This window comes from Bos indicus x Bos taurus, chromosome 26 (assembly GCF_003369695.1).
Source record: "Bos indicus x Bos taurus breed Angus x Brahman F1 hybrid chromosome 26, Bos_hybrid_MaternalHap_v2.0, whole genome shotgun sequence".
Taxonomy (NCBI): Eukaryota; Metazoa; Chordata; class Mammalia; order Artiodactyla; family Bovidae; genus Bos; species Bos indicus x Bos taurus.
Window position 1 is genome coordinate 455,728 of NC_040101.1, and position 27,040 is coordinate 482,767.

At 56.9% G+C, this 27,040-nt stretch overlaps 1 protein-coding gene across 9 annotated transcripts in view; it reads right to left on the reverse strand.

Moving 5' to 3' along the window:
- The window catches only part of KNDC1 (kinase non-catalytic C-lobe domain containing 1), a 54,646-nt gene that overhangs the window by 26,277 nt on the left and 1,329 nt on the right, over positions 1 to 27,040 (reverse strand). For 4 of the 9 annotated variants that reach the window (XM_027528892.1, XM_027528893.1, XM_027528894.1 and 1 more), the window contains exons 2-9: positions 20,663 to 20,861; positions 20,338 to 20,396; positions 11,171 to 11,317; positions 10,744 to 10,861; positions 8,964 to 9,646; positions 6,111 to 6,225; positions 5,426 to 5,497; positions 5,281 to 5,342 (exon numbers count right to left, since the gene is read on the reverse strand). In XM_027528892.1, coding sequence (XP_027384693.1) covers positions 5,281 to 5,342; positions 5,426 to 5,497; positions 6,111 to 6,225; positions 8,964 to 9,646; positions 10,744 to 10,861; positions 11,171 to 11,317; positions 20,338 to 20,396; positions 20,663 to 20,861 — 1,455 coding nt within the window. The other 5 variants (XM_027528896.1, XR_003508856.1, XM_027528898.1 and 2 more) reach the window with 5 other exon arrangements.

Here is a 27,040-nt window from a genome sequence, read left to right on the forward strand (position 1 = left end):
TCATCTTTCAGGATTTGAAATAGCTCAACTGGAATCCCATCACCTCCACTAGCTTTGTTTGTAGTGATGCTTCCTTAGGCCCACTTGACGTTGCACTCCAGGATGTCTGAATCTAGGTGAGCGATCACACCATCGTGCTTATCTGGGTTATTAAAACCATTTTTGTACAGTTCTTCTGTGTATTCTTGCCACCTCTTAATATCTTCTGTATCTGTTAAGCCATACCGTTTCTGTCCTTTATTGTGCCCATCTGTGCATGAAATGTTCCCTTGGTATCTCTAATTTTCTTGAAGAGATCTCTATGCTATGCTAAGTCGCTTCATTCGTGTCCGACTCTGTGCGACCCCATAGACGGCAGCCCACCAGGCTCCGTCATCCCTGGGATTCTCCAGGCAAGAATACTGGAGTGGGTTGCCATTTCCTTCTCCAGTGCATGAAAAGAGAAAAGTGAAGGTGAAGTCGCTCAGTCGTGTCCGACTCTTAGTGACCCCATGGACTGCAGCCCACCAGGCTCCTCCGTCCATGGGATTTTCCAGGCAAGAGTACTGGAGTGGGGTGCCATTGCCTTCTCCAGAAGAGATCTCTAGTCTTTCCCATTCTATTGTTTTCCTCTATTTCTTTGCACTGATCACTGAGGAAGGCTTTCTTCTCTCTCCTTGCTATTCTGTGGAACTCTGCATTCAAATGGGTATATCCTTCCTTTTCTCCTTTGTCTTTCTCTTCTCTTCTTTTCTCAGCTATTTGTAAGGCCTCCTCAGACAACCATTTTGCCTTTTTGCATTTCTTTCTCTTGGGGATTGTTTGGATCACTGCCTTCTGTACAATTTTACGAACCTCCATCCATAGTTCTTCAGGCACTCTGTTGTTGAGTTTTAAGAGTTCTTGGCATATTTGGGATACAAGTCCTTTGTCAGATATGGGTTTTGCTCCCATCTGTGGCATGACTTCTCATTCTCTTAACTGTATCTTTTATGGAGCAGAAGAATCTAATAAAGAAGTCTAACATCTATTGTTTCTTTCATAGATCATGCTTTGGCTTTGTATCTAAATTTTGCCTAGATTTTGTCTAAAGTTTTGTCTAGATTTTCTCCTACATTATCTTCTAGAAGTTTTATAGCTTTGAGGCCTCTGATCCATTTTGAGTTAATTTTTATGAAAAGTGCAAGGTCTGTGTGAAGGTTCTTTTACACTGTCCTGTTGTGCTAGCTCCGCCTGTTGAGAAGACCGTCGTTTCTCCCAGGATTGCCTTTGCTGTTTTGCCGAAGACCTGCTGACTGTGTTTGTGTGGGTGTTTCTGGGCAGTCTTGTTCCTTTAATTTGTTCCATTATTTGCCTTTCCTTTTGCCAAAACCACACTTGATTACTGCCACTTACAATCAGTTTTAGAACTGGGTAGCGTCAGGCCTCTGACTTTGTTCTTCAATATTGTGTCTGCTATTCTGAGTCTCCTACCTCTTCACATAAACCTTAGAATCAGTCCATCAGTAGCCACAAAATAACTTGCTGGAACTTTCACTGGAATTGCACTGAATCTATAGATCAAATTGGGAAGAACTGACATGGTGCTAACATTGAGTCTTTCAGTGTGTGAACATGGATGACCTTTCCATTTTTTTAGCTTTTTGGTTTCTTTCATATCAGTTTTATTAGTTTTCCCTACATGTATCTTATACACAGGCGTGCACACTAAGTCACTTCAGTCGTGTCTGACTCTTTGCAGTCCCATGGACTGAGCCCTCCAGGCTCCTCTGTCCTTGGGATTCTCTGGGTAAGAATACTGGAGTGGGTAGCTGTGCCGTCCTCCAGGGGGTTCCCCCACCCAGCGTTGAACTCGTGTCTTTCACGTCTCTGGCGTCGGCAGGCAAGGTCTTTACTGCTAGTGCCTCCTGGGAAGCCCTTCTCACACACGTCTTGTTACATTTACACGTAAGTGATTTTTTGGTGCTAGCATATATGGCATTGTTTTTTAAATTTCAAACCCTACTTGGTCGTTGCTGTGAACAGGAGAGCAGGTGACGTCTGTACCACTGCTCTTCTAGCCTGCAGTCTTGCTGTAACTGCTCTGCTCCAGATTTCTGTTAATTCTCTGGGACTTTCTGACATGATTTCAATCATCTCAGCTGTAAGCAAAGACAGTCTTCTTTCTTCTTTCTCAATCAACATACGTTTTATTTCCTTTTCTTGTCTTACTGCTGCATTACCTGAGCGAATACAAGTCTATACATGGGTAGATGTCCACATCCATGCACGTGAAGGACGTTCTCCTTCATACGGCGTTCGGGGGATGCAAATTAAAACAGTGAGTTACCACCACACACTCATAGAAGGCTAAAATCAATGTACCATATTGAATAGGAATGATGAGAAGGAACATTCTTGCCTTTTCCCCAGTCTTAGGGGTAAATTTTCTAGCTTCTCACTGTTAATGATCTGTTGGCTATTTTTGTAGATACTCTTTATCAAGTTGAGGAAATTTCCTTCTATTCCTAGTTTGCTGGGAATTTTTATTATGAATGAGTGTTGAATTCTGTCAGAGGCTTAGTATCTACTGACACAGATTTCCCTTCTCTAGTGTATGTGGTGCGTTACGCTGATGTTCAGTTGTTGAGTCAGCCTTCCACACGGGGTAAATGTCATTTCGCCAATTTTAAACTTTGATGCAAAGCTCAATTCACCGATTTTCCTTCTATGGAAAAACTTATGGGCAGTGCTTTCAGTGTCAAGTCTAACAGCTCTTCCTAGCCCTCCATCCCCAAAATTTCTTTTTTAATCAGAATTTTGTGGCCTTCAGCATACAAAGTCTATACATTCTCTGATTTACATATAAGTATTTCACTTTTTTGAGTGAATATAAATGTATTATGTTTTTAACTTTAGTGTCCACGTATGTTCATTGCTAGTACATAGAAATAGTACAATTGATTTCTGAATGTTTATATTATATGCTGTGACCTTTCAGAACTCACTTCTGGGTTCTGGAAGGCTTTTTTTTTTTCTTTTTTGTAGATTCTTTGGAATGCTTTGAATTTTCTATGCACACAGTCATGTCGTCTGCAGACTGTGTCATTCCTCCCTTCCTGGATTTACGCTTTTCCTGCACTGTAGTGGCTGGAACTCCCAGTGCAGCGTTGAGTGGGGTGAAGTCCGAGGGCACCCTCATCTTGTTCTGGACCGTAGCCTTTCCACTCAGTGGTGCTAACTGCATGGTTCTCTTGGTAGACACTCTTTGAGGAAGTTTCTTCTATTCCTGTTTTTCAGTTTCTTTTTTTTTAAATAAATGGATGTTAAATTTTGCCAAATGCTTTTTATGCATCAATGTGATCATGGGATTTTTCTTCTTTAGCTGGTTAGTATGTTGGACTGCACTGATTGGTTTCCAAATACTGAACCATATATCCCTGAACTTACATCCCTGGAGAGACCCCGACTTGGTTATGGTGTGTAACTGCTTTCACACATCAGTGAATCCTGCCTGCGTATGTTTCGTCAAGGGTTTTGCCTTTACGCTCGTGAGGAACGCTGACCGACGGGCACGTTTGGTGCGCTGTCTTTGGTGTTGGCATCAGGGTAATAACAGCTTCATAAAATGGTTTGGGACGTGTTCACCTCTGTGTTCTGGAGCAGACTGTGTAGAACTGGCATTAGTTCCTCTTCAAACGTTCAGCAGAGCTCCCAGGTAAAACCATCTGGACCTGGAGATTCAGAGAGTTTAAAAGTTGCAAATTCAACCACCTCAACGGTTACGGGGCTATTCAAGGTCTATTTCATCACGGTGAGTGGAGGTACGTGATGTCTCTGAGGCACTGGTCCTGTCCGTCTGAGTCGCTGCACGTGTGTGGGGCCGTCTGCGGTGTTCCATCACCCTTCTGGTGCCTGCAGGGTCTGTGGGCGCCCCCGAGTCATTCCCACATTGGTAGTCTGTGCCTCCCTTCACTTTTTGCTCCTCAGTAAGTTGGTTTTATTGGTCTTTTCCAAGAACTCGTCCGTTTCTTGCTGGCTTCCTTGACTGTATTTCCGTTTTCACTTCATTGACTTCTGCTCTCAACTTCCGTTTCCTTCTTTCTGCTCTGGGTCTATTTCACTCTTCATTTCCGGGTGCTTGAGCTGCGAGCTTAGATTACTGAGTTGAGACTTCACTTCTTTTCAGGTTTTCAGCATACAAGTCCTGTACATGCTTTGTTAGACTTACAACTGTTTCATTTTTTAGTGATTATTGGAGGGGAAGTGGACAGTGGCAAAGTCCCAACTCTTCCTGAGGCCTCCTTGGGCACTGCCCCTGCTGGGGGAGGCACTTCTCGCTGCCAGGAGGTCGGGGTCACAGGCTGGCTGCTCAGCCTTCTCCACCAGCTGAGAAGGCTGACCCGGAGGGACGGGCTGCCTTTCCCTTTCCTGCCACTCTAGCTCCAGAGTATGGGCTTCCCCTGGGCTTGAGCTGTGCCCGCTGAGGTTTCCCAGATGCCCTTCATCCTCCACGTGTGAGGCAGGCGTCCCTGGGCTCTCGGGACCACCGCTCCCGGCCAAGGCGCCCCCCCGCCCAGAGCAGCCTCTGCTCCCCACCTGCCTGCCATCCACTCCTGCTTTAGGAACCGTGTGCTTGGGATGGGGGTGCAGGAACTAACCCCTCTCCCATGCTCCCAGAAGCAGAAGTTCTACCTTGGTTTTGAATGTAATTTACTTGATTATAAGTTTGTACAAATTAATTTTTAATAATGGGTATGTTTGACAAGTGCCTTGTAAACCCATGGGGTCCTGGGATCCACACACACGGCCTGGAGCCGTCCATGGAGAAGTGCAAGCTGGGTGACCCTGTCACCTTCCAGGAGGCAGCGACCAGGCAGATGTTTCCCGGGCCCTGCAGCGCCTCCCGACCCGGGGGGCTGCACTAGTGGGGCTGCCTCAGAGCTGGTGGTCCTCACACTGGGCCCGTCCTCTGCCCTTTCCCCACCAGGCTCCCTGGACGAGGTGTGGGCACCATGGGGAGGTGGGTGCGGGAGGTCAGGGGAGGGGGTGTGTGAGGTCAGGGGAGGGGGTGCAGGAGTCCATGGGGGGGTGCGGGAGGCCATGGGGGGCTGCGGGCATCCCGGGAGGGGTGGGAAGAGGTGGGGAGCGGGTGCGGGAGGGCACAGGAAGGGGGCTGTGGGCACCCCGGGAAGGGGACTGCAGGCGCCCTGGGGAGAGGGTGCAGGAGGTCAGGGGAGGGGTGCGGGAGGACACAGGAAGGGGCTGCGGGCGCTCCGGGAGGGGTGGGAAGGGGCAGGGAGGGTGGAAGAGCCCTGGTACCTTTTCAGTCATCAGCTTCTGCTCTGCGACCTCGGGAGCCAGGAAGAACGCGTTGTAAGCACCTGAGAGAGAAGACCCCAAACCTCACTGAGCCTCAGCGCGGCCCTGGTGCTGCTGCAGCCCCCAGGCAAGCCTGCTCACGCACCGTTGGCAGGAGGTGGCCCGAAAAGCACGGCCCCGTCTTCGGCAACCAGCACGGAGTCCAGACACAGGCAGGCTGAGGGGGGAGGTGCAGGTCAGGGCCCCCCAAGGGCCGGCCTAGCGGCGGGCAGGGCAGGGCGGCTGCCGGGGCGCAGGCGGTGTGGGAGGACGGGGGCAGAGGAACAGGGCCCGCCCGCTGAGTGCTGCCTGGGGAGGGGCCTCGGGGGAGGCCGGCTCTGTACGCGCAGCCGAGGCTCACGGGTCCCGGGGGCGGCTGGACCGCAGCGTCTGCCCCGTCTGTCATGTGCCAGAACCACGGTGGGGCCAGAGACCGTCTCTCTGCCTGGCAGGGCGGAGCTTTGGGGGCCACACAGCATCACAGCATCCAAGACCACCCCCACCAGTCAGTGGGGACAGCGTCACCCCTGCTGAGAGGGCATAGGCTGAGCCCCCGCAAGCGGCTCTGGCTTCGCTGCAGGGTCCCCGCTCTAAGGCCCACACATTTTAAGCTGCGCTCTGACCCCCTTGGTCCTGGGACCAGAGCCAACACCCCAGGCTGCCCCCGGCTCACACGGTGGACACGGCCGCCCGGCCCCAGGCTGTGCACACAGCACACGGGCATGGGAGGCCACTCAGCCCCCAGGTCCCGGGCCAGACGTGCTGGGGGAGGACCCGCAGAGGGGGGTCACCTGGGTGCTGGCCGAGCGTCCGCAGGGTGCTGAGGCACGCGTGGGACAGAGCCCAGAGCTCGTACTCCTTGAAGGGCCGGCCCAGCTTGGTCAGGAGGTCCTGCAGGGAGACGCCCTGGGGGTGGGGGAGCCACATTCAGGGTGCAGGCACCTGGGAGGGGCTTACAGGGCAAAGACCGCCTCCAACACGGTGTGTGTGCCCCTCCCCCCGCACCACAGGCCGGGGGCAAGTGGACAGTCCAGATCCCTGTGCACGGCCAGCGGAAACGCAAAACGCGCAACAGTGTGGACGCTGCACGGCGGCCCCTCAGAGAAGCAGACGCGCAATCACCATCTGCTCCAGCAGCCCCGCTTAAAAGTGGGGTCTTGAAGATGTGGTTGCACACCCATGTTCAAAACAGCGTGACTCACAAGAGTAGAGACGTGGAAGAGCCCAAGCGCCTTCGGGCGATGGATGGACAAGCATGATTGGTCCATCCACTCGAGGGACATCACTGAGCCCTAACGAGGAAGGGAATTCTGACACAGCAACAACGCAGATAAAGCCTGGTCAGTGACACGCCAGCCACAGAGGGACGTTGATTCCTCACACATCATAGACTTGAGGGGTCACAGCCAGAGGCAGGAAGCAGATGGGAGGGTATCAGGGCTGGGGGTGGGGAGGAGGGGTCCATGCTTAAAGCAGGCAGAGTTTCAGTTTGGGAAGATGAGAAAGTTCTAGAGGTGGTGGTGGTGACGTTCGCACGGCAGTGTGAATACCTAATGCCACCGACCTGCGCCCTTGAAATGGTTAAGACTGTGATTTCATGTTACATGTCCCCCTTTCCATAAAAGTCCCAGGATCAGAAGACTGAGTTCAGCTCGGGGGCGTTCTCTGCTTTGGGGACACAGGAGGAGCTAGGCCGAGCCGCCACCCTCGGACACAGACGGGCGTGTTTACGGGAAGGTTCCGGAGGTGGTGGCTTCACCACTCCCGAACTCCACTCTACGCCAGGGTGCAGCCGCCCTGGTCCTGTGTCTTCCCCGCCTGTCTCACCCAGGCTGTGCCTGGCCAGCGGCCTGGGTTCAGGGGCACAGGACTCCCCAAGTCTCCTGCTGTATGTGGGACTGGAGCAGCCAGCTTTGCAACCAGGACGTGCTCTCCAGAGATCTGGGTCTCTGACATCTAATGAGCTGTGGCCTGTGTGGGGGCCTAGTCACCGGAGGCCTTTGGGGCAGGAAAGTTGGTGGCTGAGACCATGGCTGGGCACCCCATCAGCTCTGCCCCCAGACACCACCCACCCTCTGCACAGTGGTCCCAAGCCTCAGTTTACCCATCTGGGACGTTGGCTGTTGTGAGGCTGTCGGGCATTTGAAGGTGAGTGGGGCCCCTGGCTCAGGCCTGAGGTCTTCATCCCGGAGCCTGGCTCCGTGAACACAAGTGCGGCTGTGTGGGCGGACACGGCGGGGCGGGCGGGGGGACAGTGTGGGTGGAGTGGACGGCGTGTGGGCCTTGAGCACGTGTCAGTGCCTGCTGGGGTCTCCAGGAGGGATTTCCATTTTAAAGTAACCATATTCTTCATGTAAATTACCCTCAGATGCTTGTCAGAATATGAATAAAAATGTAACTCAGTCAGCCCTCCCCTTGAACCTCTGGGTCAGCAGTGAAGTTGCTCAGCCGTGTCTGACTCTTTGGGACCCCATGGACTGTAGCCTGCCAGGCTCCTCGTCCATGGGATTTTCCAGGCCAGAATACTGGAGTGGGTTGCCATTTCCTTCTCCAGGGGATCTTCCTGACCCAGGGATCGAACCCGGATCTCGACACTGCAGGCAGACTCTCACCGTGTCAGCCACCAGGGAAGCCCAGGGTCAGCAAAGGTGGTGGAACGAGGCTGGGGGACAGCACTGCCCCACATTCACATGTATTTGGGCCACAGACCCCCAGGTGGCTTTGTCCCAAGATGCTCATGGGGACCCACCTCGGGGGAGTGACTTGCTGGGGCCAAGACTTCCGCCCACAAGAGGGCTGAGGGCTGCTGCAGGCCACTCAGATCAGCCGCGGTCACGCTAGAAACACACAGACCTCCCAGACACCGGCTCTAAAGGCGTTCTCTGTCCTTCCCAGCTTACAAAGAGACAGTACCAGGACAGAGGAGCCTGGTGGGCTACGTTCGTAGGGTCGAATGACTCGGACACGGCTGAAGGGACGCACGCCGGGTGTGGAAGATCGCCACCCCACCCCCGACACGAGGCCCCAGGGAGGCCCCGCCCTCCACCCAGAAGACCCCACCCCCTTGGGGAGACCCCACCCCCGGTCACGGCGGCTGCTCAGAACCCAGTAGGAGGAGAACGCTGCTCAGGCTCTGATGGTAGAAAATCCGCCTGCAATGCAGGAAACCAGGGTTCGATCCCTGGGTCAGGAAGATTCCCTGGAGGAGGGCATGGCAACCCACTCCAGTATTCTTGCCTGGAGAATCCCAAGGACAGAGGAGCCTGGTGGGCTGCAGTCCATAGGGTCGCACAGAGTCGGACACGACTGAGCGACTATCACCTTTCCAACCAAGCTTGACAGGTAAGCAACCTCAACCCACATTCTTAATTAATTTCTAACTTAAAGACGCCGCTGAGCGCCAGGGCTGGCGAAGCAGAGTGGAGACAGCCTTTGGGCCTCCTCCTGGAAAGGCTGCTCCCTGCGCCTCTTTGAGAGAAAAACTAACCCAGCAAAGGCGTGCCTGGCTCCCCATCTTAAAGCTTGGAAACTGAGCCAAAGTGAAGCTGAGGCTGCCCTTCTTCCTTGGGGTAAATGCCCAGCACTCGGAGGGCGCCCGTGAGCGTTCGCAGGACCCGCCCAGCGTGTGGGACCCAGTCACCCACCTGCTCGGCAGCTGCCCTGTCCGGCTCCCCAGCTCCATCCGCAGTCCCCTCGTCAGGCTCCAGAGTCCCTGGGTCTCCACCCGCATCTCGAGGGCCCTCGGAACCAGGCGGGGGGCTTTCCCGCGCAGGGCTGACGCCGCCCACCCTCTTGTCCCCTCGGCGACGGAGCTCGAGCTCTCGCTCCAGCCACAGTCTGGATCCAGGCTGTGCCTGGAAGCTGGACAGGCCATGTTTCCCCTCCGGAAAGGCCTTCTTGGGGTCTGGAGGGAAGAATTCCGATGTGGGCAGCGGGGTTTTCACGCTGGTCAGCGACAGGCAGAGGGCGCCGGACTCGGGGCCGTCGGGCGGGAGCCGGGGGAGCGTCCGCACCTTTCTCAGGCGGCTCTTGTCCAGGAAGCCTCTGTCCTGGTCAGCCGGAGGCCGCTGGGCGTCCAGGAGGAGGCAGGCCAGCCTCTCGGGGGCCAGCCCCTCCTGACCTGGGCTCTCTCCATTCTTCACAGGGGAAGACAGCAGAGCCTTGGAAGGTGGGGTCCCGGGGTGCTCTGGGCCTTCTCTGGTGGGGCTCGGGGGCCAGCCCTCCGGGGCAGGCAGGGCCTCGGGGTCAGCAGAACGGTCCCCCAGCTGCCTTTTGGGCCCCGCACCTCTAGGAGCCAGTCGCCCCCTCCAGGTGATGTCGCTGACATCTGGAGGAGAGCAGGGCATGGTCACTGCGGAGGGCGGCAGCCTGGGTGGGCCTCTCCCTGCCTCCCCTGCCCACGGGCACCAGTGAACGCACTGCTGCAGGACCCCTGGCCACCCCCTACCCCGTACTGGCCCAGAGACGCCCTGGCCTGCCTCCTTAATCACACCATCCTGGCTAATTAAGTCTCCAAGGCTCTGGTGCCCGCCCCCGCCACCGGGGATGAGCTTCCCGCGGGGGAAACGTTTCCTAAGGCCTGTCTAATCACCTCATCCAAAAAGCACATCGTTTTGCTATTACAATTACACAAGCGATCCTCCCCAAAGGAATAAATTAAACCTGGCTGCAGTCCCGCCTCGTCTTGACGCAAAGCCTTCCGCCGCGTCTGTGTGAACCGCTCTAGAGACGCTTGCCCTCCTACTGCTGGGGGACTGCAGGCCCTGCCCCAGAGCCTCCCCACTGTTAGAACCACCAGCGGGCCCAGTGCCACTGCAGCGCCACGAACGCCGACTTGGCGGGAGAAGCTGCTGCTTGGCTGCGAGAGGGGCCCTGCCGCCCCAGAGGCTCTGCCTCCCCCGGGCCCTGCCGGGCTCCGTGCTTCGAGCACAGCTCAGAGCAGACGCCGGCACTAGTTCAGAGTGCCAGTCGAGAGTACACCCAGGGCCGCGGAAGTCCCACATGCTTCAGCAACAGCGTGTGTGGCAGAACTAGGGGGCTGCCAGAGGACGGCGCTGGGTCCACAGCCCCAAGGCCCACAGAGCAGGACAGAGGTGCGGGGTCCTGAGCACCCACGTCCCAGATGGCCTGCCTCTCACCTGATTGGGTGTGTGTACGTGTGCCTGTGTGAGCTGTGGGCGTGCGCGGCGTGTGTGCCTGCTGGCTGAGTAGTCTAAATAGGTGTGTCCGAGTTTGCACATACATGTATGTTTCTGTGTGTGCTGGGGGGGCCACATGTGATCTGTTTGGATACGGGTGCACGTAAGTGTGGGTGCTTCCACGGTGTGTGAGGACGCTGGTGCTAACGTGCACACCCACACGTGCACGGCTGCACGCGCGGTAGTGCCTGCGCACGCGTGCTGGCCCGCTGGCGGGTGTGCTTACCTTGGAACGCCCCAAAAGACTCGATGGAGAGCACTCTCCTTCCGGCGGCCGACAGGCTCCGGCACAGGCGGCAGGACGACGTGAGCTGCATCTTCTCCTCGCACAGCGCGATGATGCTCTGCGGCGGGCCGGTGGTCAGCCCGCGCCCCCGCCCCAGGGCGGCCCCCACCCTCGCCCGTTAAGCCTTCCAAGCTCTGGGGTCACGGGCCGGGGCTGGGGGTGCTTACGGAAACCCGCAGATTCTGTCCCGCCCGTGACCATTACAAGGCGCACCCTTCATCGCCGAAGTGCAGAGTATAAAAGTCAGGAGCCCGGATGACCAGGTGGTGGGGGCCCCGCGTGCTTACTGGGTGTGCGAGCGCGGGCCGGGGTTGCGCAGGGTTCAGGGTATCTCCTGGGGTGAAGCGAGGCAGGCCTGTGAGTTTACCTGGAGGTCGGGCCGGTCCCCGGGGTCCTCCGCCTGCATCTGGCCCAGCAGCGCCTCCAGCTCCTGGCTCAGCCTGGGCTGGGGGTCAGGCTCTGGCACGTAGTCGAGGGCTGCCTTCAGCGTGGCCCCCAGAGAGTAGATGTGAGCCTGCAGCATCGAAGACCAGCTGGGGCCGGGGGTGGGGCCGTGTGGGCCATGGGCGGGGCCGTGGGGCGTGGGCGGGGCCATGGCCACGGGGGGCGGGGGCAGGGAACCTGGTGGGGGGTGCGGGGGACCTGGGGCTGGCCCTTGGGGCGGGGACGTGGTGGGGCGGGGCCGTGGCCGTGAGGCCGTTGGGGGCGGGCCCATGTGGTCGGGGTCGTGCAGGCCAGCGCACAGCCACCTGTCGCTCCTGGTGTTGCTCTTCCGGGCCAGGAGCACCCCTGATCTTTCCAGGGCAGTTCCCCGCCTCATCCCGCACCCCCAAGACACCTCTATTCCTGCCCTAACTGTTCCTCTTTATGCCCACTCGTGGACTTTGCTAATTCTCTGCTGAGCTGTTGCCTGTTTGGGGTGCATTCCTGGTGGCTCCTGGTGCAGGAGACACAAAAGACGCGTGTTTGACCCCTGGGTCAGGAAGACCCCCTGGTGAAGGGCATGGCAACCTACTCCAGTATTCTTGCCTGGAGAATCCCATGGACAGAGGAGCCTGGCGGGCTATGGTCCACTGGGTCTCAGAAAGTCAGACCACACTGAGGAACACGCCCTTTTCAGGCAAAAAGGGGCTGATCTTGGTCTCGGTGTCACATGTATGTTCCGTCACTGGTCTTTTAACTTTGTTCATGTGTCTCTGACATTAAAAAGTTCTACTGTTTCACTGGTGAATCTGCTACTGTGACCAGTGCTGCAGTGACCATCCTCATGTGACATCTTCATGCAACCATGCCACGTTCGCGAAGGCTCAGGCCCCACCAGCGGGGCTGCCGCTCGGGGTCATGGCCAGCTGCTAAGGAGCTTGGCTCATGAGTGAGATCATTCTTTTTTATTGGCTTCCTTGGAGGGCCTTCCCTAGCCCAGCACAATAAAAACTGCTTACTTCTGTGTTTTTCCAATACTTTTGTAATTGTGAAGCATTGAGCTCTGACCCATCTGGGATATGTCTTTTTGCTGGGCACTGCAGGGATGGGGGCTTGTTTCCTGGTGGAGAGCCACCCTGAGCAGCTGAAGAGGAGCCCACCGTCTGCTGGCCTGAGCCTCGTCCTGCGCCCTCGCTCCCCAGGGCCTGCGCTCTGGCCTCCCCTCCTCTCACTCTGGGTCTCCCTCTGTCCAGACTGTGCTCTTTTAATCACGGTAGCTTCAGAGTGCACTCCACACCTGGAGGACAGATTGCTCTCCATCTCCCCCTGCCCCCCAGGTAGATTATTTTCACATTCGTCAAGTTTAGATGTAAAGTTCCACCATTCCCATTAAAAACAAGCCAGAATGGTTGGGATTTTAGTGGGACAGCACTGGTGCTGCAGAATTTGGGAGGGCCACCGTCATACAAGATGCAACACTTGGATATGGGCAGGATGGCTGTTTCCAGATTGTACCGTCAGCAACACTTTGATCCATCTGTGGACAAAAGTTCCCCTGTGGGAGCTGTGGCATCCAGCAACATTTGCCAAGGGACCCGGCAGGGGTCGTACCCACCTGTTGATCAGGTGAGAGGCAGACATGCCTCTGGCTTGGTTGTGGACCCCTTAGCTAGATTGACTAGGGAAACAAGAGAGGTCTCAAGTAAAATCAGAAATGAGAGAGGAGATTTTACACCTGATGCCACAGAAAAAAGGGCCATAAGAGGCCACTATGTATGCGCCAAACTGGATGACCTAGAGAAAAATGGACACATCCCTAGAAACACGCAGGGCACTAAGACTGAGTCACGAGAAACGAACTGAACTGTTGCTAATAAGGAGATCGAACCAGAAATCAAAAACCTCACAACAAAGAAAAGCCCAGGACCAGATGACTTCACTGGTGACTTTTTACCAAACACATATTTAGAGAAGAATTAATGCCAGTCCTTCTCAAATTCTTCCAAAAAATCAAATGAGAGGGAACACTCCCAAACTCATTTTATGAGGTCAGCATTACCCTGGCATCAAAGTTAGACAAGGCAATACAGGAAAACTACAGACCAACATCCCTGATGAATACAGGTGTAAAAATCCTTAACAAAATATTAGCAAACTAAATTCAAAAGTACATTAAAAGATCATATGCCATGGGCAACTGGAATTTGTCCCTGGGGGATGCAAAGACGGTTCAACACAGGCAAATCAATAAATGTAATTCACCATATTAATAAAATAAAAGTTAATATGATCACCTCAATAGAAGCAGAAAAAGCATTTGGAAAAATTCAGCATCTTTTCATGACAAGAGCTCACAATAAGCTGGGTATGGAAGGGATGCGCTTCAACATAATAAAGGCCACAAATGACAGGTCAGCTAACATCATACCCAACGGGAAACGCTGAACTCTAAGTTTAGAACAAGACAAGGTTGCCCATTCTCACAATTCCTTTTCAACACACTGGAAGTTGTTGATAGCCAGGACAGTTAGGCAAGAAAATGAAATAAAAGGCATCCAAACTAGAAGGGAAGAGATGAAATTGTCTCTGTGCATGATGTGAGCTTACATGCGAAAATCTTAGATTCCATCAAAAAACTTTTAGAACTAATCAACACATGCAGTAAAATTTCAGGACACAAAATCAGCACGTAAATCAGCTACATTTTTATACATTAACAATGAAACACCTAAAAAAGAAATAAGACAATCAGGAGCTTCCCTGAGGTGCAGTGGTTAAAGAATCTGCCTGTGATGTAAGGGACGTGGGTTTGATCCCTGGCCGTAACACTTAGAAGTGAATGATACTGAAAACGCTGAGGCGAAACTCAGGTTTGGACGGAAAGTCTTAGCTTTAGGCGTTGACCCTAATGTTAGGAAAGAAGAAAAGCTCAGACTAATGAGCTGAGCGTCCGACTCGAGTCAGGAAGACTCATTAACTTGAAACAAGAAACAAGCACAGGGAGAAAGAGACCGAAACGGAAGCGAAGACTTGATGGGGGAGCATCCAGGGCAGGACGCAGCGCGGGACGAGGCGGGCTCTCCGCAAAGCTGATGGGAGCGGTGTCCACGCGGGGCAGTCGCTCTGGCTCACGCAAGATGTGGCTCGAACTCTGTGCTGACCCGAGAAGCCTGTGCTTTTAAACTCTTTTATTGAAGTACAGTTGATCAATGTGTTAACTTCTGCTGTACAGCAAGGTGCCTCGTTTATATATAAATATGTACTTTAAGAGTCCTTTTCATTGTGGTTTATCACAGGACGCCGAATGCGGTGCCCTGTGCCGGCGGCGGACCTTGCCGTTTCCCATCTTACATGTAACAGTTTGCATCCGCTAACCCCAAACCGCCGCCCTTTCCCTCCCTTTTGGTGACCACAAGTCTGAGCTGCGTGGCTATGAGTCTGTTTCCGTTTGGTAGATAAGCTCATTTGTGTCATATTTTATATTCCACGTGTAAGTGCTACCATATGGTATCTGTCTTTCTCTGTCTGACTCACTTCACTCTGATGATCATCTCTGGGTCCATTCATGTTCCTGCAAAGGATGTTATTTCATCGTTTTTCACGACTGAGTAGTGTTCTGGTGTATATACACAGCACATTGAGTAGTGTTCTGGTGTACATACGCGGCACATCACTTTCTTCTCCTTTTTGGCCTCGCCATGAGGCTTGCAGGGTCTCAGTTCCCAAACCAGGGATGAACCCAGGCCACAGCAGTGGAAGTGCTGAGTCCTAACCACTGGACCACAGGGACATCCCTGCTTCTTCGTTATCCATTCATCTACAGCAGCTCGATTTATGGCCTGCTGAACACACATCATATGACTGCTTTAACCAGTAGAGAAAATCAGAATGGAGTCGCTGCGGTTCAGGCATCCAGGGAGGATCCAGGTGGCTGAGGGTTCAGACACGTTCCTGCATCCCTGAGAACTCGGATTTCAGGATGCTGCTGTCAGACTCAGGGACACCACCAGCCGCTCTCGGAACAGTGTCCGCCAGCAGCGGCCACCTGCAACCCTAGGTCTCAAGCCTCCCCCTGTGACTATGCAGCCATTTCAGACCCCAACAAATCCTTCCTTCTTGCAGCTCCAACCCTAATTCCTGACAGACACTTAAGCACTTTTGTGGGGTTTGCCTTTAAAACTCCCACATTTTGGATTCTGGGGACATGCCGCAAGTGCTTCTTGACTCTGCGTCTTTCGGGCTGCAGGCCTCTGTGTGGCTCAAATAGCAGTCTTTGCATTTCTACTGTGGGTTGTTACTATTTCTGTTGACAAAACCAACAAAACACAGGGTATGAAGGGATGTACTCCTTCCCGCAAGACCAGAAGAGGAGGCACAAATGAGCCATCCAAGGAGTGGAAGGGGCACCCACAATAAAGGCATTGATTAGGAAAGGACATCCCCTGCAACTTTAAAAACACAGGTAAAAATGCGTAAATTTTTAGAAATATGTGGTTTATCAAAAGCTGAGTCAGTAAGAAATTTAAAACAGCTAAGTCCTATAATTATTAAAAATAGAGCAGCAATTAAAGCTCTTTGCTCCAAGGAAACAGACGGCTGCCTAAGTCAGTCTGGCCAGACTATTCCATTCTTATCTAAGTTGTAACACGGCAAAGGAGGCGGGGGCATCTGCACACGAAAAAGATAACTCCCAATGGCAACACAGTCAGAAACATCAACGGAATGGAAACCCACCAGCCCCTCACGAAAACATGCAGAGATGCGAAGCAGGCACCTGTCGATCAAACGCGACGGCATAAAGAAAACACAGGATGCTGCCCGTTTAGGTATTTCTAAGTAAGAAAGGTTGACTTAACGTTAGAAAACAATTGGGAGATACTGACATCTTAATAATCACTTCAAAAGCTGCAGAAGTATTGCACAATAGAACAGGAGGCCTCTCTACAGCAGGGCCCTCAGGCAGAAGTCGTCCTGCTGGGAAGGTGGGAGGAGCTCTCAGGATGGCGGAGAATCACTGACCTGCTCAGCCCTGCTCCAGCCCACCCGGGACACATCCCTCGGCGGACGTGGCACCAGGGCTTTGGACGGCAACACAGCCTGCCACCTCCTGCTGGTGACTTGATCAGCTGCAGGCAGGTTTTTACCACTGAGCCACCTGGGAAGCTTCCCCGGTGACTAGGACTGTGAAGAATCTACTGCAAGAGACACAGGCTCGATACTGGACCAGGAAGACCCCCTGCAGAAGGGGATGGCTACCCACTCCAGCATTCTTGCCTGGAGGATCGCATGGAGAGAGGAGCCTGGTGTGCTGCAGTCCACCGGGTCACAAAGAGTCGGACACGACTGAGCGACTAACACTTTGATCAGTTAAACAGAAAGTTCTCAGAAATAATCAAATAATTTACCACAAGGGCTGATGCAAGATTAAGATGTTAAAGTGAACTGCATTTCTGTAGATTTGCCATGAAAAGCAGGAAAATGTGATTCCAAAGATGACCATCCATTTACAGAGTCAAACGCATCCCGTGCCTGAGAATAACCTAGTAAAGGACATTCAAGTAAAACACAGGAGAGCTTTTAAACTGCCACTGAGACAGTAAATAAGAGCTAAATAAACGAAGAGGAATAATGTGTTTCTAGATGAGACCATATACGATAAGGGTGTGAGTGCTCCCCAAACTGAGGTACAGATTCAGAGCCATTCTAGTCAAAATGCCAACAGAGCTTTTCATGGAACTTGACACTAAATCCAAGCCTTCTGTGGAAGAAGAAAGACTTCAGAATAGCCAGGATGCTTCTGAAAGGAACAGGGAGCGAGCCCTTTCCCTGGGAGACACTGGGCTCCTTGTGGAGCTGGGATTGCTGATAAATGCAGGGTGCAGACACCCTTGGACTAGAGCAGACATCTGGGAAGTGGACCCACTTTTGTCTGGACGGGGGTGTGTGTGGCTTTGCTGGAGTATGCCCAAGGCGAGCCAATAAACAGCTGGAAAGACCCTTTTCTACACAGAGGATGAACTTGGATCCTTGCCTCACATTACATAAAAAAATCCACCTCGGGTGGATTAACATGAACAACAAAACCTTTAAAACTCTTGGCAGAAAATGCCAAGTATCTGTTGGACCTTGAGGTTGGGAAGGTTTCTTAAGGCAAAAAAAAAAAAAAAAAAACAAACCACTAACGGTCAGGGAAAACATGGTCACCTGCAAACGGCCCTGCCACCCGCCTCTGCTGCTGCTGCTGCTAAGTCACTTCAGTCGTGCCCAACTCTGCCATCCTCGTCTGCTGCTGCTGCTGCTGCTGAGTCTCTTCAGTCGTGTCGGACTCTGTGCGACCCCATGGACGGCAGCCCACCAAGCTCCCCCGTCCCTGGGATTCTCCAGGAAGAGCACTGGAGTGGGTGCCGTTGCCTTCTCCGTCCACCTCTGCAAGGGTTAAATCAGGTGCTGCTGCAGCTGCGGACCTTCAACACTCCTGAAAGGAGCTCGGGGTGGAGAGCAGGAACACGGCCCCCTGCTCTGGGGAAGGTGACGGGACAGGTCTTCAGACAGATGCCAGCAGGACCCAACTGTATGAGCCCAGTTTCTGCATCTCCTCATTTCTAGAAAAGCACTGAAATCCTTCATGGTGACACCTGCTCCCTGTGACTAGCAGGCCTTCTGCAAGGGCATGTGGTTGGGCTTCCCTGGCGGCTCAGCGGCGAAGAACCTGCCTGCTGAGGCAGGAGACACAAATTCAATCCCCGGTTCAAGAGCGCACAGGCGGTGGAGCAACGAGGCCCGTGAGCCATGACTACGGGGCCTGTGCACTGGAGCCGGGGGGGCAACTGCTGAGCCCACTGCCCTAGAGCCCACACCGCAGAAGAGAAGACCCAGCAGAGAGGAGCCCGCAGACTGCGACGAGAGAGCAGCTCCTGCTGGCCACAACTAGTGGAAAGCCCACACAGCCGATGAATATAAATAAATAATAACATCTAAAAAATGAAAAAAGAAAAAAGAATAGGAGCTTGACTGCACATAGGTGGCGCAGCGGTAAAGAACCTGCCTGCCAGGAAACGCACGAGACACGGGTTCCATCCCTGGGTCGGGAAGATCCCTTGGAGGAGGAAATGACTACCCGCTCCCGGTACTCCTGCCTGGAGAATCCCACGGACAGAGGAGCCTGGGGGCCCCGGTCCACGGGGTCACAGAGTTGGACACGACTGAGCAATTGAGCACGCACCCACGCCACGTCCCCTTCACCACATCATGTATGTACTGACCTCCCCCGCCCCCTGGAGCAGTTTCTCAGACATGTCTGAAACGCCGTCTCCTGGGCTATCATCTCATTTTGCCCCAAATAAAACTTAACTTGCAACTCTCACATTGTGCATTTTTTTAAGTCAACAACACCAATAATTTGACTGTTTTATAAATGACAGGGCTCCCTTGGTGGTACAGTGGCTAAGAATCCACCTGGCAATGCAGGGGACATGGGTTTGACCGCTGGGCTGGGGAGACTCCATGTGCCGAAGAGTGACTAAGCCCGTGCACCACCACTACTGAGCTCGAGCTGAGCCTGCACTCCGCAGGGCCCCCGAGCTGAGCTGCGGCGACCGAGCCTGCACTCCCCAAGGCCCATGAGCCTTGGCGACTGAGCCCGCACTCCCCCAGGGCCCGCGAGCCGCAGCAACCGAGCCTGCACTCCCCAAGGCCCGCGCGCCGTGGCGACTGAGCCTGCGCGCCCGGAGCCTGTGAGCAGCAGCGAGAGAAGCCGCTGCAGTGAGAAGCCCGCGCACCTAGAGAAAGCCCGCACAAAACAACGAAGACTTGCGCGATAAATTAACCAATCCAGAAAAAAGCTTCTGTAAAAGGAGGACTGATAAACTTTTTTTTTTTTTTTTTATCAGAGCATGCCTTCAGGCAGCTTTTCTCAAAGCATGGTTCCAGAGGCCACACAGCTTCACAGTGAAAGGCTGCGGGGGCTCCCCGGGCCGTGGGCTGGGCGCGGGCACCGCAGACTAACCGCAGACGCCGTGGTGAGAGCCGGGCCTCCGCCGAGCTGGGCCTTCAGGAGGTTTACAATATGTCCTCACTGTTTTTGTGGGGGAGAATACTGTCACTTTTCATGAACATCTGTTATACGTGTTAACATGGAATGGGTCTATGATTGTTGTTATTAGATGAGTTAGTAGGTGGACTTTTTCTGCATTTCTCCATTTTATCTCTAACACAGTGAGTACTGGCAGGTGTGACTCACACAGATATCTTTGGATACTTGATTTCCAGGAGTATAAGGGTTCCAAGAACCAAAGAGTTTGAGAACTGCTGCCTCAAGGAAGTGAGACCTCACATTCCACAGTGAACACGACATCTGCAATCCTGACAAAATGGAGGAAAATACGGGGAGAAAAGTGGAACAACTGGAGAGAGATGGGCCTGCCGGGCCCCACCCCACCTACAGGACCATCGTCCGGGGCCACCCCAGGGAGGCAGGCCTGTGGAGATGCTGGACTCTCCAAGCGGGCGGAGCGTGCCCCTGGGCCCTCCCGGCTCTGCAGTGACCAGGCTGGGAGCTCGTGCTGGACACTCCGAGGCCGCGCAGAGCAGCACTGGCCCCAGCAGTCCCGCCCCCCGCCCAACAAAGGATGTGATGCCCAGGGCAGAAAAGGAAGTTCCAGGGGCTGAGATGCAGCGGGAGGCTCTTTTCAGGAAGCTGAACTGGCGCAGGTGGGCCCTCCCCTCTCTGGGTCTCCACCCAGGGGTTCCCTTGCGGGGCAGGGCCTGGCGGCCTTGGTGACCTTGGCCCGAGTGTCCTTGGCATGGCCGGCCGCGGCTCACACTCGTGGGGGATTCTCTGGGCCACAAGCCTCCCACGAGCGGCCCCGCCAGTCCTTCAGAGGAGCTGTGACTCCCGCCAGCCACCACTGGTAATTTTAGGCACTTTTAACATCTTAAATATAGTCAGTTCACACTCAGACAACATGCCAGGCGCTCAGTGAGGAGCCGGCAGCCAGACGTATGCTGTCGCTGGAGCCCAGCAGCAGGGTGAGAGTGCCCCACGCAGCCCCTCTGGGGGGACCCCGGCGCTCGCGCAGGGGGCCAGGTGCTGGCCTCCTTGCTGCCACTTACCTCAAAGGTGTTCCCCGTCACATCAAACTCTGGGGGCACAAAAGCTCCCTCAGGGTCATCTGGGGAGAGAAGAGAAGATGCCATTCACGTGGTGACCCCCGAACACATGTCAGGTGAGACAGGCTGCCAGGCTCTTCCCGGCTGGAGGGCTATGTACACCTGGGGCCCAGCCAGGACCACCCACCAGCGAGGCCCAGTCCCCAGCCTCCCCTCACCCAGGCCCCGGCAGGTTGCCGTGGAAACCCGGCTCCAGACCACTGCGCCTAGGGCGGGGGCCGCACCCTCGCGGGCCCCTCTGTGTTCACATTTGCCACGCGGGCCTCACCGCTGAGCTGCTCCATGAAGCACACGTTCCCACTGGTGTTGAAGGCCAGCGTGTCGGGCGTGATGCACAGGGTCTGGAAGATGGCCGAGTGGGCGACACTGCGCATTGCCAGGCTGCACTCCAGGCACACAGCCCAGGCCTCCTGCTCGCTCAGGCCGCTGTCCCGCAGGGAGAGGATGTCGGCCAGGGACACATTCTCCTGCCGAGACAGCCTGGGCTGAGCCCTGGGCGCCTGTGGAGGGGCAGGGGGCCTGGGGACAAGACCCCGCAGCCGCCCCGCATCTGGAACTGACTCAGCTGTGGTCCTGCCACCCACACGCACTCACACACGCACTTGTGTGTGCACACAACACACTAGCACACTGTCGTGCATGTGTGCACGCACACCCACCTGCTGTCCCCATACACGCACATAACTCACACATTTACTCAGTTATCAGAGACACAGGCACACAAAACGGGCACATCCACACACTTGTGCCCACGTGTCCACGCAAGTCACACCTGCACCAGTACATTCATCACAGGCGCACACATGTCAGACACCCTGTACCTCACCGCCCTTTTCCAGGCCATTGTTTGATGCCCTGGTCAGCCCTGTGTGTCTGTGTGTTCACACACCACCCACCTAAAGAGGGGACGGGGCACAGAGGGAGCCAGACTGGGAGCTGAGGGGGAAGCATGCGGGCAGTGGTCAGGAAAGGGCCTGGACACCCAGCCTCGGAGTGGGAGTGGAGAATGGGGTGAGCGGGGCTGGAGAGTAGGGGTGAGCGGGGTGAGCAGGGTTGGAGAGTACGGGTAAGGGGGGTGAGCAGGGTTGGAGAGTAGGGGTGAGCGAGGTGAGCGGGGTTGGAGAGTAGGGGTTAGGGGGGTGAGCAGGGTTGGAGAGTAGGGGTGAGCAGGGTTGGAGAGTAGGGGTGAGCGGGGTTGGAGAGTAGGGGTGAGCGGGGTTGGAGAGTAGGGGTGAGGGGGGTGAGTGGGGTTGGAGAGTAGGGGTGAGTGGGGTTGGAGAGTAGGGGTGAGGGGGTGAGTGGGGTTGGAGAGTAGGGGTGAGGGGGGTGAGCGGGGTTGGAGAGTAGGGGTGAGTGGGGTTGGAGAGTAGGGGTGAGGGGGGTGAGTGGGGTTGGAGAGTAGGGGTGAGGGGGGTGAGCGGGGTTGGAGAGTAGGGGTGAGTGGGGTTGGAGAGTAGGGGTGAGGGGGGTGAGTGGGGTTGGAGAGTAGGGGTGAGGGGGTGAGTGGGGGTTGGAGAGTAGGGGTGAGGGGGGTGAGCGGGGTTGGAGAGTAGGGGTGAGCAGGGTGAGCAGGGTTGGAGAGTAGGGGTGAGCGGGGTTGGAGAGTAGGGGTGAGTGGAGTTGGAGAGTAGGGGTGAGGGGGTGAGTGGGGTTGGAGAGTAGGGGTGAGGGGGGTGAGCGGAGTTGGAGAGTAGGGGTGAGGGGGGTGAGCGGAGTTGGAGAGTAGGGGTGAGGGGGGTGAGTGGGGTTGGAGAGTAGGGGTGAGGGGGGTGAGCGGAGTTGGAGAGTAGGGGTGAGGGCGGTGAGTGGGGTTGGAGAGTAGGGGTGAGGGGGGTGAGCGGAGTTGGAGAGTAGGGGTGAGGGGGGTGAGTGGGGTTGGAGAGTAGGGGTGAGCGGGGTGAGCAGGGTTGGAGAGTAGGGGTGAGCGGGGTTGGAGAGTAGGGGTGAGGGGGTGAGCGCGGTTGGAGAGTAGGAGTGAGCAGGGTGAGCAGGGTTGGAGAGTAGGGGTGAGAGGGGTGAGCGCGGTTGGAGAGTAGGGGTGAGCGGGGTGAGCAGGGTTGGAGAGTAGGGGTGAGGGTGGTGAGCGGGGTTGGAGAGTAGGGGTGAGCGGGGTTGGAGAGTAGGGGTGAGGGGGGTGAGTGGGGTTGGAGAGTAGGGGTGAGGGGGGTGAGCGGGGTTGGAGAGTAGGGGTGAGGGGGGTGAGTGGGGTTGGAGAGTAGGGGTGAGGGTGGTGAGCGGGGTTGGAGAGTAGGGGTGAGTGGGATTGGAGAGTAGGGGTGAGGGGGGTGAGTGGGGTTGGAGAGTAGGGGTGAGGGGGGTGAGTGGGGTTGGAGAGTAGGGGTGAGGGGGGTGAGCGGGGTTGGAGAGTAGGGGTGAGCAGGGTGAGCAGGGTTGGAGAGTAGGGGTGAGCGGGGTTGGAGAGTAGGGGTGAGTGGGGTTGGAGAGTAGGGGTGAGGGGGGTGAGTGGGGTTGGAGAGTAGGGGTGAGGGGGGTGAGCGGAGTTGGAGAGTAGGGGTGAGGGGGGTGAGTGGGGTTGGAGAGTAGGGGTGAGGGGGGTGAGCGGAGTTGGAGAGTAGGGGTGAGGCGGTGAGTGGGGTTGGAGAGTAGGGGTGAGGGGGGTGAGCGGAGTTGGAGAGTAGGGGTGAGGGGGGTGAGTGGGGTTGGAGAGTAGGGGTGAGGGGGGTGAGTGGGGTTGGAGAGTAGGGGTGAGCGGGGTGAGCAGGGTTGGAGAGTAGGGGTGAGCGGGGGTTGGAGAGTAGGGGTGAGGGGGGTGAGCGCGGTTGGAGAGTAGGAGTGAGCGGGGTGAGCAGGGTTGGAGAGTAGGGGTGAGAGGGGTGAGCGCGGTTGGAGAGTAGGGGTGAGCGGGGTGAGCAGGGTTGGAGAGTAGGGGTGAGCGGGGTTGGAGAGTAGGGGTGAGGGGGGTGAGCGCGGTTGGAGAGTAGGAGTGAGCGGGGTGAGCAGGGTTGGAGAGTAGGGGTGAGAGGGGTGAGCGCGGTTGGAGAGTAGGGGTGAGCGGGGTGAGCAGGGTTGGAGAGTAGGGGTGAGGGTGGTGAGCGGGGTTGGAGAGTAGGGGTGAGCGGGGTTGGAGAGTAGGGGTGAGCGGGGTGGTACAGAAGAGAGGTCCCCAGCTTCCTGTCCCTACCAAGCTTCTGCCTCCAGCCTCCAATGCCCCCACCCCCAGCGTGCAGAGTGTTCTCAGGTTTAGCCGAGCTCAGGTCCTGAAAGGAGCCTCCGCCTGTAAACTCCTTCCCTTCCCTGCATGGGTCCCCAGAGCCACGGCTGAGGAGGTGAGGAGTTTAAAGGGAGGGACAGCAGGTTGGGAGGCGGTGTGTGTGCGGTGCTGGGGGACGGAGGCGGACGGGGCAGGTCTGCTCGGGTGACTTGGTTTCCCCCATGGTCCACGTCCTTCTCAGCTCAGGGAGGGCCTTGGTGCCACCCTCCTGGGCCTGCCCTGCTCTCTCTGTTGGGCGTGGCGTTAAGATGGGTGAGGATAAGGCAGCCCCAGGGCTCGTGGCTTGTAGAGCCGGTGGCAGGGCTGGGGGGGTCCCGCGCCAAGCTCCGGCAGTGTGCGGACCCTGTGGAGGGTGGACGGGCGTCTTAAAAAGGAGAATCCTGAGCAAAGAGCGGAGCACGCAGTCACATGGGGGCAGCAGACAGTGAACCCGAACCCGCCAGCTGCGTCCGGTTGTCCCGTAAGAGGTCGTCCACGTCCGCCTCGCGCAGGGCCTGTCTGTCCCCCAGGACCCTGAGGACTCAGAGCCCGAGGCACCTGGGGTGCCGTGGGGCCTGGTTAGAGAGGTGCCAGGCCCTGTGTGCACGGGGACGCATACCCGCACACCAAGAGGCCCATGCACACGCACGCAGACACGCACAGTCCACAGCCTGAGGACCCCGTGGGATTGGCTGTAAGGAGGACGCGTCTGAGCCGGTGCCACAGCAGGGGCCTCGCTGACTCTCACCGGCCGTGGCCACGCGGGCACCAGGCCCGCCTGCTTACACAAACGGGCCTGCTGCCAGGATAAGGCGCCCAGGGCAGGCCCATGGCTTCTGGCCCAGGGCCAGGCCTCTGCTGCCCTGCCCAGTGGACGATGCTCTGGTTGGGAGAGACCCTCAGGGAAGCCAGAGCCCTGCATCCACAGACAGGGGAGCCCCTGCGGGGTCTCTGTGTGGCTCTGTGGGGTGTTGCCCACAGGCCCCTAGTCAGTGCTTCCGTTCAGCAGAGCCCACTCCACCAGGCGGGATGGTCTCAGACCCCCCGAAACCCCACTACTGCAGCGGGAGGCGGGATTCAGCTGAAGCAGGTTCCAGCACACCCAGGGAATGTCCTGCCACATGACGATGGACCCTGGGCCCACGGTCACCTCCCTCTGGGACCTGCCCCTCTGGTCCTCCCTGCTCGGGCCCAGGCGGGAGGAGGGACCCTTCCTTGCCTGGATTCGGGGCTCAGGGAAGCCAGGCAGATGCCAGGCAGACTTGGCCCGTGGGTCCAGAGAAGGCCCGAGAGGCCGGGCCACATGCTGGCTGTGCAGGGTCTTCAGGCCACCGGCCCTGCCTGAACTCCTGTCCGCTAGGCTGGAGCTGGGGCTCTTCCCCGAGGGGCAGCTTGGGACCCCGTGGACCCTGAGCCTTGTGCCAAGCAGGCCCCGTCCACACCCAAGGCGACAGGGCTTCATGGTGGAGGCAGATGTTTGTGGGTGGTGGGGTGGGCAGTGAGTGACATGTTAGGAACAGACAAGCCGGTGAGGCTCCGGCGGACGGCTGTGTTCCCTCCGCCTCCAGGCGCCCAGGACCCACCAGGGCTGCGGCAGGCGGGGGCACTTCCGTCCTGCCACCGCCCACGTGGCCGGACCCAGACACCGCGGCCAGCAGTCACTGGCTCCAAATCCTGGGTATAGACCCAGCCTCTGGGCAGGTCCAGAAGGTTCTCCAGAACTCAGCTGGGGCCCGCGCCCCACCCCTCAGCACTGCCTAGCAGGATGCTGCCCGGTGGGCCATGGGCTATGTCTGTGGGTGGGCCTCCCGGGGCAGTTAGAGCGGGGCCCCTGGCAGGCGTGTGGGCAGAGGCTCAGTGTCTGTCCCGGCTGGGAGGAGAGCAGGGGAGGCGGGGGATACAGCCTCCCCGGGCAGCCCCGTGTGGCCACACTGGGTCCCAGATGGGGGTCTCCTGCCACTGGCCGGTCACAGCGAGGTGCTGGCCAGCGGGAGCGTCTGTCCCACTGGGGTGGGCCGCGGGCCAGGCTGCCTGGGCCACGGGACCCCTCCACGGGCCATTCTGTGCGTTTCAAATGCTGCCTCTCTGCCGCAGACTCCCCGGCCCAGCCCAGCTCCCGGCCCACAGGCGCCGGGGAGACAGATGTCCCGCTGGTCTTGGGGGCAGTAAGAATACTCCCTCAGGGGAGCTTTGGGACCGGGAGACCCTGCCCCCCAAAGGCCCCTGAAGACCAGGGCCGCCTGCCGCCTGGTGGACGGCTCTGCCTCTCTGCTCCGGCCTTCGCGGGGGCCAGAGTGGGGGTGCTGCCTGCTGGGGGCCAGGGGCCGGGGGGCCAGGACCTTGCTGGGCGGTGCCGGCCCTGAGTTCTCATGCCCACCTGTCGCCCATGTGTCCCCAGGGCAGGTGCCCAGAGTGAAGTTGCTGGGACAAGGGGAGGGGCATCCACACCCCACTACCGGACCCCTAACGGTTTTCCAAAGAGGTCAGTCTGCTCCACACACCCCACCCCGCAGAGGGCGGCCTGGTTCGCGCCGACCTGGCGCTGGCGGGAAGGTAGTCACGGCGCTGTATCTTGTGCTCCCTGAGTGTGATGAAATTAAACGTTTTCTCACATGTTCACCAGCAATTTGAATTTTGTCCGCGGTCACAGTGGAGGAAGGACCGTCCAGAGGCTCCTGCTGGAGTCTCCGGCTCATGGGACTCAGCTGATACAGTGAGCTGTGTAAGCAGCGAACACCCGCATCTCCAGCGCAGTGTACGGTCCCCGCCCGCGGTTCCCCCTGGGGCTCCTGCAGCCCGGCCCTCCGTCCTCTCTCACAGGACAGCCTTGGGGAATCAACCTGACGGCAAAGTGCTGTCGTGGGCAGTCCCATGTCCCCGGCGGGGACTTAAAGCCTTTACCACTGACCACACCCACTGTGTGCAGGCATCAGAATCTAGAGCAGGGACAGGACCTCGGCGGGAGCCCCAGGGACAGACCTCCGGGTTCAGAACACACCCAGGGCAGTGCCTCGCATCAGGAGAGGCTGCGGCGAGAGGGGCCAGTTGTCCAGACTTCCTTGCTGGACAGACCACCACCGCAGCCTCCCACGACACCTGAAGGTCACGGCCACAGACTGCGGGGGCCCCGGACCCACGCACTGGGCTCAGCGGGGGCTACTCCATCCCCAGGGCGCTGCGACTGCTACCAGAACGCATCAGGGCTCCGCAGTGGGACAGACGGCGGGCTCGGGGTGGAGGCTTTCGGTCTAAACCCCGCTCTGCCTGCCCTGTTTACTGGGCACCCGTCACAGCTCGGTGTCTTGGGCACAGAGGAGACCCTGGAGGTGTGGGGCATTCGGTGCAGAGAGGCCGTGTGGAGAACCACGTTCTGCGTCTGCCTTGGAGGGTGGTTCGGGGGACGTGAGGTTTCCAGCAGATGCTTTAGGAACCTGC